General features: G+C 57.5%; 1 protein-coding gene across 1 annotated transcript; it reads right to left on the reverse strand.

Moving 5' to 3' along the window:
- Positions 1 to 1,704: 1,704 nt before the first annotated feature.
- Positions 1,705 to 9,584, reverse strand: NR1D1 (nuclear receptor subfamily 1 group D member 1). Its single transcript, XM_008070396.2, has 8 exons — positions 8,928 to 9,584; positions 5,948 to 6,277; positions 5,591 to 5,679; positions 5,340 to 5,484; positions 4,031 to 4,671; positions 3,528 to 3,713; positions 2,808 to 3,018; positions 1,705 to 2,200 (listed from the first exon to the last, which is right to left on the reverse strand). The coding sequence occupies exons 1-8, from the start codon at positions 8,956 to 8,958 to the stop codon at positions 2,001 to 2,003; spliced, it is 1,833 nt and encodes a 610-aa protein (XP_008068587.1). The 5' UTR covers positions 8,959 to 9,584; the 3' UTR covers positions 1,705 to 2,000.
- Between the last annotated feature and the right edge of the window lie 223 nt (positions 9,585 to 9,807).

The following is a 9,807-nucleotide window of genomic DNA, read 5'->3' on the forward strand; positions in this document are numbered from 1 at the left end:
TGGATGGGTGGACATAGATGCCCCCGGAAGCCATGGGGAATGGGCAGGGGGCGGGGGGTGGGGTGCCAGGGCTTCCTCCGCTTTGCACTATTGGGGCAAAATGTCTTAAGCAGTGGGGAACCTGCCACCCCCCCGACCCTCAGCCTGCCACAGCCCCCTACACACACGCACCCACACACACACACACACATGCACGCACACACGCACAGGGGAAGGCAATGCTATGCTGCCTGCAGGGCAGTGTCCTTCCCCCACCGTTCAGGTGTTCCAATGGGGTGGAGGGCCTGAAGGAGCACCCGCTGTCACCTGTGCATGTGCCTGTCCCACCCTCGGGGCCCTGGGCTGCCAGTGCTGTCTTTGTCTCTATCTGCTCTCTCTCTCCTGGGGTCCCCGCTCCTGTATTACTCCAGCCCCAATGGGTAGGCCCTCTCATACCTTCCTCCCTGGCCTGGGGCCCAGTGGAATTCCTGACCTGTCTGCCGTCTCCCCATCTTTCCATCCCCACCCCAACCCCTCCATCCCTGTTCTCAGCCATGGACACAGTGGAGAAAAGGCCTTGAAGAGCCTTGGCCTCTTGCAGGCACTCGGGACTCCTCCTCCCCTCCCCAATCATATGAGCTGTGATCCCCCTTCTCCCTGGCCCCTGCCCCTCCCACTCGGTGATGTGGGGTGTCTGTGTGCTTTTCTCTGTGTGAATGTGTGAGTACATGTGGTAGTGGAGGAGCCAGGGAGACTCAGGAGTGCCACGCACCTGCTCTAGAGAGGCAGCTGTCCCAGTCCCTGCTGTGGAAGTGGGGGACCGGGCCCTCTCCTGGGGGCCATTGGTGCTAATGAGGGGGATGGCCTTGACGTGGGTGCTTAGCATGCCTCCCCCAGTATTGGCCCAGGGCACTAGGGCAGGCAGGGTGGGGCAGCAGGTGCAGTATTGGTGGGAGGACGGGTTGCTGGGAATAGGAAGAGGGGGCCAGGCCAGGACTAGGGGGTGCCAGAGCCATGACCACTACCCCGCCCCCACCACTCGCCTCTCCATCTCAGTATTCCCCCTCCCATCACTCATAACACACATACCTCATCCAGCCTCCTCCCTGCTCAGACTTGGGGAGGGTGGGGGAGGAGCCCCTACCCCTTCCCCTGGTGGCGGGTCTGCAGGGCTGGGAGAGGGCAGGGCGTGTGACAGAGACACCGTCCATAAGGGGGACAGCAACTCCTGCCCTGGGAACTCCTGGGTGGGGGGAGGGGGACACTGCCCAGAGGCGCTACTGAATGTATGAGAAGCTGGTGCTGGGGTGGGGGGAGGGGGGTTGTGGCCAGAAACAGGGAAGGAGGTAGGTCCCTTCCCCAGGGAGGGGTGGGACCGGTAGGGGTGACTTGAGGGGCTCCTACTCCTGCCCCACATTGACAATCAGTATGTCTGTTATGTGCGATTTTTCACCCCGTTGTGTTTTGGGTCAGGATTTTAAAGAAAGATATTTTTATGGTAATTGTTGCTCGTCTATTTTACTATATATTTATGTAATAAATATATGATGAAAATAACCCCCTTGGGCACCCCCCTTAGACTTGTGTGCTGTTTCCCTATATCCTCCCATCTGCTGGCAGAGTACCCATCCCCCAAACTGACCAGATGGAGAGGTGGGGCCCCCCCCCAGCTTTGGCAATATTTCCACCCCGCCCCCCAAACGAGCACACACCACAGAAGCCAGCTCAGCTGTGAACTATTGGATTTGAGACAGGAACAGAACAAATCAGGGGGCTAGAGCGGGAGGGAAGGGGAGAGAGAGGGAGAGAGGTTTAAATAGGGGAGGATGGGACGTTCAGTGATGGGGGAGGGAGGCAGGTATTTACAAGAAGGCTCAGGGGGCCAGAGGCTCATCTTGGAATATTTTATAACAATATAAATAAGATTCTGGTTTGCTTTTCCTTTTCGTCTCGTAAAGGAGAGAGAAGTGCAGAGTTCGATTCTGTACAAGGGGGCAGCGGCAGAAGGCCGGCCGGGCGGGTCACTGGGCGTCCACCCGGAAGGACAGCAGCTTCTCGGAATGCATGTTGTTCAGGGTCCGCAGGTCCGGCAGCTTGAGCAGCAGCTTGGTGAAGCGGGAAGTCTCCAAGGGCCGGTTCTTCAGCACCAGAGCCCGAAGAGCCCGCAGCAGCGTCTCCTGGAGCTGCTCCACCGAAGCGGAATTCTCCATGCCCGAGCGGTCTGTGGGGAAGACGACAGCAGTGAGGCAGGCTCCCTGAGCTCCTCTGACGAGGACCCGGAGGTCTGCGAGGACCTGGCAGGCAAAGCAGCCTCTCCCTGAAGCCCCTCAGAGGGCCCACGGGGAAGGAGAAGGAGCCCAACGCCTTCTCCCAGGCCTCTGCCCAAGAGCAGGAGGGGCCTGAATGCTGGGCTCGTCACCTCCCATCCCCTAAGGCCGCTTCCCTTCCCTGGACAGGCCAGCCATGTCCAGGCTCCCTGGCTTTTTGCTCTGTAGTTCCCTCTGCCTGGATACCCTTCCCCTTTCTCTTCCTGGCAACCTCTTACTTGTCCTTTGAGGCCCCACTCAAGTGTCACCTCCTTCCCCAGCTCCCCCAGGCAGAAATAGTTGTCTGTGCTTCTTTGGTTTATGCTTCTACTGTGACACTTATCTCACTGTTTTATAATTAGTCAGGCATGAGTCTGTTTCCCAAGCTAGACTGTGTCTGAATCATGTCTGTATCCCCAGTGCCCGGTGCAGGGCCTGGCGTAGAGTAGGTATTCCATAAAAGGTGTGTTGAATTGAACTGCGTCTGCCTCCTCCCCCTGGTTAGGCGAGAGCTTGACCTACCTGCAGAGACAAGCACCACCGCGGTGAAGAGGCCTAGCTCCTCCTCGGTAAGCGCCAGGGAGTTGAGCTTCTCGCTGAAGTCGAACATGGCATTCAGGAGGTCTCCCATGCCCATGGCGCCGAGCTCCTGCAGACTGTAGGTGGTGCGGCTCAAGAACATCACCGTCTGGTCCTTCACGTTGAACAACGATGCGAAGCGTACCATCAGCACCTGAAGTCGGCAAGGGGGGGTAGGGGGCCGTCATCCTGGGTGGGGTGGGCAGGGCACGTGCCAAATCGTCCCTACAGCTTGCCAGAGGGTTTGGGGTGCTGCCTGTGATTTCTCAGCAGAGTGGGAGTTGCTTCTGAATGGGCAATGAGGGGGCCCAGGTGGAAAGATAGGGAGCATCCCACTGGCTGAATCTGAGTCTCAACTCGGTCACTACCTGTGACCTTGGGCAAGACACTTCACCAAAGTTAATCTGCTCCTGTCTCGGATGGTGGCAGCAATGTCGCCTGAGGCGTGATTTTAATATAATGGGTTGTGATTAGATGCTGGCTGAAATGACGGAAGTCCCAGCCATCCACCAGCAGGAGCAGGAGGGGTTCTGCTCCTTCCTCCAATCAGAGGTTAGAAAGACAAAGATTATGGGTTTCGAAGTCCCTGCCTGCCCCAGATGCCAAGTCTTTCTGCTGGATCCTTCCCAAGGTCAAGGGCAGGGAGAATAAAAGATCACTCACCTCGAAGGTGCCAGCTTTAAGCAGGGTGACTTGGTCGTGCTGAGAAAGGTCACGGAAGCCAGGGATGTGCTTAGCAAATTCAACTACCTCCCGCACAGCGGGAGTGAAGCTCATGGAGAAATCCTCCCAGATCTCCTGCACGGTCCGCCCGCTGCGTCCGTGTGGGTACATGTTCATGGGACATGCCTGCGGGAGGAAGGGATTTAGGGAGGGAGTGTCAGCCAGGTTGGCTCAGATGGGCTCCCCTGGCGGGGCTGGGTCCTAGATTCTGCATAGGGTTGGGGGCTGTGGCCCTGGAGGACGGATCTTTCAGTCAAAGTGGCAACCAGGTGCCGGGTGGAGATGAGGGGTTCCCGGCAGAGCCCAGACTGCAGAGCAAGACATCCTCTCCCGGGAAGAGGACATTCCCACACTTAGCCTCCAGGAACACCCAGCTGCCCTATGCTAAGTCCATTCTTCCAGGCCCCCTAACCTCCTCACAGCCGCCTCCCCCGTGCCCTTACCAGCAGAACATTCTTGGAGTTGCCCTGCCGAGGACTGCTGGCAGGTGCCTCGCCTTCTGGGGCTGCATACACGTGGGTGGGGCATAGACGGTGCCCGTTGCTGTTGGACTGGTGGCAGCTGTGGTGGGCAGGGCCCGGGGGCCAGGTGGTTGGGTAGGAGGGGGTCTGACGTAGACCATTTAGGGCCTCATTATGACGCTGGGCGGCCAAGGTGTTGTTGTCATTGGGGGCCGGTGGGCAGCCCTGACTTTCCCAGCAATGTGGGGTGGTGGCTGGAGGGCTACCTGATGCATGGTTGGCATTGAAGTTGCCAGGTGAAGTGCCCAGCTTGTCATGGGCATAGGTGAAGATCTCTCGATGGGCCCGGGCCACCTGAGATATCACTTCTTCCACTGTGGGCTCAGGGCTTGGGGATCTGGGAGGCGTCAGCTGTTGTGGGAACTGGGAGAAGCTCACCAGCGGTGAGGGGACCGGAGCTGGGGGCGGTGAGGGTCCTATGGGACCTGGGGAGGGATGCTGGGCAGGTGAAGTCTCCAGCGGGCACTGGCTGCTCAACTGGTTGTTGGCCAGGTTCATGGCACTCTGCATCTCAGCAAGCATCCGCTGCTTCTCTCGTTTCGGGATGCGCCCAAAACGCACAGCTGCAACAGGATGACAGCAGTGTCAGGAAGTGCTCATACACACTCACATGCATCTCTTCCTTCCTTCCAAAAGGCAAGGCCCTGAAAGCTTGGGGTTCCACAGGAAAACAAAACCTGGCAAGGCTACACCCGTTGAGGGGGTTTCCTAAGTAGGGACTGCCGGTAGGAGGTGACCAGAGGGACCAACAGGGATGAAGCGTGTGTTGACTCAAGTGGACAAAGTACAGACATCCCCCATGCAAATAAGATTCCCATGTGTCTCTGTTTAAGGCTTTTTTAAAAGAGAGGGATGAGCGCCGGACTCGGTGGCTCAGCCTGTAATCCCGCGCCTTTGGGAGGCTGAGGTGAGTGGATTGCCTGAGCCCGCGGGTTCGAGACCCGCCTGGGCAGCGAGACCTCATCTCTACAATAAATCCAAAAAATCAGCTGGGCGTGGTGGCGCATGCCTATAATTCCGGCTACTCGGAAGGCTGAGGTGGAAGGATCGCCGGAGCCCAGCAGGTCGAGGCTGCGGTGGCTGGGAGCGACCACTGCACTCCAGTCTGGGCGACCGAGTGAGACTCCAACTCAAAAAATAAAAATTTAAATTTAAATTTAAAAATATAAAAGAGAAGGACGAATTCAGAAACTTGGGAAGGAAGGGGCAGGAGGTAGAGACGCCGCCTCACCGTCTCGAGACATGCCCACAGAGAGACACTTCTTGAAGCGACACTGCTGGCAGCGGTTGCGATTGATGCGGACGATGGAGCAGTTCTCGTTTTTCAGACACCTCTTGTACTGGATGTTCTGCTGGATGCTCCGACGGAAGAAGCCCTGGAGGGCAGGGGCGGCTAGTGAGCGTTGGCCTGAGCTGAGCTAGGGCTGTGTGTCTTGGGGGAGGGCATCACCTGCCCCCACCCTCACCCCTAACCCGCCTCACCTTGCAGCCCTCACAGGCATGCACGCCGTAGTGGAAGCCGGAGGCAACATCCCCACACACTTTACATAGCAGCACCATGCCGTTCAGCTCTGTGGGAAGAGACGAGCAGCAAGTGAGCGGGAAGGGCCATGCTGAGTGGCTGAGGGTCTGGAGATTCTGGGAGGGAAAAGCTATGGAGGAGCTCCAGCATGTAGGGGCACTCGAGTGACCAGACTGGGCTCGATAGGAGGAGCTGATGTAACTCTAGGAGATATCCCGAAGGCCCTGGCAGGAACTGTGTCACATGAAAACCCACCCAGAACCTAGCCCTGGCCCTAGCCTGCTTCCCTTCCCCTAAGTCAGTTGGAAATAACTCACTGGTGATGTTGCTGGTGCTCTTGCTGGGGGACACTCGGCTGCTGTCCTCCATGGCCACTTGTAGACTCCCTGGAGGGCTCCCGTTATAGAAGGAGGACGAGGAGGAAGATGAGGAAGAAGGGGAGCCGTCATCACCCAGGCTGGGTGGCATGCTCCCAAAGGAGCGAGCTGGGTCTTGGGTAAGGGAGCCGGTGGGTGATGGTGGGAAGTAGGTGGGGCAGCCTTGGGTCAGGGACTGAAAGCTGCCATTGGAGCTGTCACTGTAGAGGGACTCTGGGCTGGTGCGGCTTGGGGAGGAGCCACTGGAGCCAATGTAGGTGATGACGCCACCTGGTGGGAGAACAAAAGGGAAGGGGGTGTCAGCCCTCATGTCTCTAGACCTAGGCTACCACCATGCTCCTCCCCCACTTGTCTCCTCAAAGCACTGCTGGTCACTCAGAAATTAACCACGTGGAGCCCCTAATCTCACAGTTAATAAGCAACACATACTAGGCACAGCATGGCCAACCGACACTCACAACTCCATTTCAGCATACATTCAGCTTCCACTTTGAGCTTGAGACATGAACCCTCTGGGCATCTCACATACATGCCCCCTTTCCCTATATACCTTCCTTTGGAATAGTGACTGCAGCTAATGACTTAGTTGGTACAGACAGAACTGGCGACAAGATGAGCAGCTGAGAGCCATTCATGGTGCACAGACAGTCCTCCGAAAACAAAAAACCAGCTGATTTTAATACCAAGACCCTTCCAGGAATGAGACCATGGGTTGTGGAGGGACAGCTACCCAATAATAAAGAGCATAGCAGTCTTACAAAAATAGGATAGGTACATCCTCCCCAAACTGAGAGACATAGTCTCCAAAAAACTGAAGGGAAGGAGCCTGCCCAGCCTGGTCCCCTGGCCTCAAAGACAGTAAGTCACGGGGCACTCTACCTCTGAGTCCAGGAAGGACTTAGTAGTACAAATTGCAGGAGATGGAAGTGAAGTACAAACTGTCCAGCCCAGGGCTCTGTAATTCCCCCTTCAGATCTTAGCCTGGTAACAATGACCTTGACTCTCTGGTCACTCAGGGACTTTGGCCCTCTGGTTACATTGCCAACCAGGTGGCTGTGTTCTCCTGGTATTATCAGGAGAAAAAGGTGACCTGCCTGCCACACCTCTGCCAAGTACCTAGCTTGGCCTTCCATGGGTGGGGTGGGAGAAGGGAGGCTCCCAAGACACGTGTGAGCTGACACATGCCATGCCACTATGTCTGCAGAGGCACATGTCTTGCTCACCCACTGACACACACTAAACTGGAACTGGGCAGGGCGACCCTAAAATAGCTCAAGGTTGGTCAGGGTGAACCCAGCTCCCTGTAAAATAGTTGCACAACAGATTGGCTCCTACAGTTTCAGGGCTGAGTTGGGGGATGGAATACTTAGTTGATGATAAATGAACTTGACCTAGATCACCCATCCCCAAAAGGGGAGTGAGACTTTCATCCAAAGAGACTTCCAAACTGAAAGTGGGGAGCACCCTCAAAAGAGTCTAGTTCTAGGTCTAGACCTATCACCAATTTGTTTTGTGACCTAGAGACCAACTCCCCTCTTCGAGTCTCAGTTTTTCTTTTTATGAGAAAACAATATCGTTTCAACTATGATTCTGGGATGTAGTTGCTTTGGGGAATTCCTTAGGCAGCAAACTACCACTTGTCTGGTGGAGGTGGGGGGAAAACACTGCCTACAGGACTAAGGAAAGATGTTTGGCGAACAGAAAGAGTTTGGAATGTGAAGCCGCTGAGTCTAAGCGCAGTAGGGTGAACTAGGTGCACGTGGAATAAAGAGCAAAAAAGTGAGGAGAAGGTGGGTAGGCAGGTGTGAGGTCCCCTTGGGTAGTGTAAACAGAGGCCACGAAAGGTCAGGTATGGCTCCAAATTATTCCTCTTGGAGGGGGGGCCGGGCAGGCGGACAGGAAAAGGAGGCAGGCGGGGGCGGTGAGTCAGCCCAGCTTCACCCAGATCTCGGCGGGGCGGGGCAGGACGGGAGCTGGGCCCTCAGCCGGCCTCACGTCCCCGCTCCACGTGTGCCTCTCGCACGTGGCTCCCCAACGAGGAACCCCGGAACTCGAGACCCCGCCCTCTCTGCTTCCCGTCAATCGGGAGCAGCAGCCCCGCCCCCGCCCCGCCCCTCCCCGGCGACCGGGTCTTGAGCTGGGCCCAGATCGCGAGCTGGGCCTGGACAGCCGAGAGGAGGGAGGACTGGAACACGCGTTGCCGGGGCGACCGAGGGGCGGAGCTCATTATGTAACGGGGCCGGGAGGCAACGACCAATGGGGTGGCGGCCACGGCTTCTGCTGAATGAAAACAAACGCAGCACGTGGGCCCGGCTCTGCGGCCATGTGAGCCCTCCCGGCGGCCCCGGCCCTGTAGGTGCCCTCCCTGGGGCCGGGCACCACGCTCCGGACTGAAGTGTCGCTCCCTCCTGTCACTGAGGATTTCCCAGTGAGAGCCAACCCATCCCCCAATCCCTCCTGCCCCGAACCCCGACCGCGTCACTGCTTCTCAGACTCCCCCGAGCCTGCGGGAACTAGAGGAAAGAGAAGGCAAAAAGAAGGGAGTCTTTTTCTGAAGTCAGGCAAGCCACAGCTGCACGGGCTGGACAGATGGGGACGTTTCGGAGCACTGTTCCAAAGCTCCCCGTCCCCCAAAACTCTCACCACTCGTACCAGCTCTCCACTTCCTCCCGCCCTGGATTCGAGTCTCTCAGGCTCAAGGGAACTTTGGAACTGGGTAGGGGGGGAGGGCGGCGGAAAACGTTCCCAGCCCGAACAACCCGCTCTGGAAATCCCACCCTAAGTCCCCTCAGCATGCTAGCAGATCTCTGGGCCGAGGGAGTCCCCAGCCCCTTACAAAGTTCCCCTTATGATAAAGCCTAGATGGAAGTGGAGAGACAGTGACAGAAAAAGGGAGATGCTAGCAAAGGAATCTCAGTACCTGTGTTGTTGTTGGAGTCCAGGGTCGTCATGGCTTCACCGACTGAGAGTGGTCATTCAAACTGGACCTTGACCCAAACTGGAGGTTGCGACTGTCGCTGTCGCCCCCTGGGCACTGGCTGCGGGCGGGGAGTGGACCCCGCGGTTCACGATCAGGATCCGAGGCACCCTGCAGCAAGGTCTTGGGATGGCCGGACTGCGCCCTGCAGAAGGGTAGGATGTTGAGGCAACGGAGTTCTGCTTTGCATGAAGAGCAGAGAGACTGTGCGGGGAAACCAGCCTGTAGTAGTTCTGGCTAGAAGGTAGCAAGGAGGGTCGGGTCTCTGCAGTGTTCAGAGTGCCTCAGCCTGATGGCTCCGCAGCGCTGCAGGGTAAGCGAATCTGGAGCTCCCGGTGCAAAAGTCCCAGAGGGAGAGAGGTTGCAACCAGGAAGTAAGTAGGTGATGGGGGGAAACGGAGCACCGAGGCGCAAAGAGGCGAGACGTGCGCCCTGCTACGTTCCCTCGGCAGTAATATTTCACTCTGCCAATCTCAGCCGCCTTTTGCCCGAGCCTTTCCCTGGGACAGAGGGCTCTGCGCAGGCGCCAGCAGCCCAGGGTTCCCGGGCCGCACGCGGCACTGGAGCAGGTACCATGTGATCCCAGGGAGCGCCTCGTGCCCCAGTGACACACTTTTCCAGCAGCCGGCACGTTGAGCTCGGTGCGCCTGCGCAACGACAAGGCTGTCGGGATTTGTAGTCTACTGACAAAGTGGGCGGATTGCGTTTATTTCCCCTTTCTGCCTTGAAAGCGTTTGCTGAGACGAAGGAGGAGCTGAGGGTAGGGTACGGTAGGGTAGGGTGGCGTGGAATGCGCTGAAGAGTCAGGGTGGCAAGTTTGGAA

Source organism: Carlito syrichta, unplaced genomic scaffold, assembly GCF_000164805.1.
Source record: "Carlito syrichta isolate Samal-C Ts95f unplaced genomic scaffold, Tarsius_syrichta-2.0.1 Scaffold111596, whole genome shotgun sequence".
Lineage (NCBI taxonomy): Eukaryota > Metazoa > Chordata > Mammalia > Primates > Tarsiidae > Carlito > Carlito syrichta.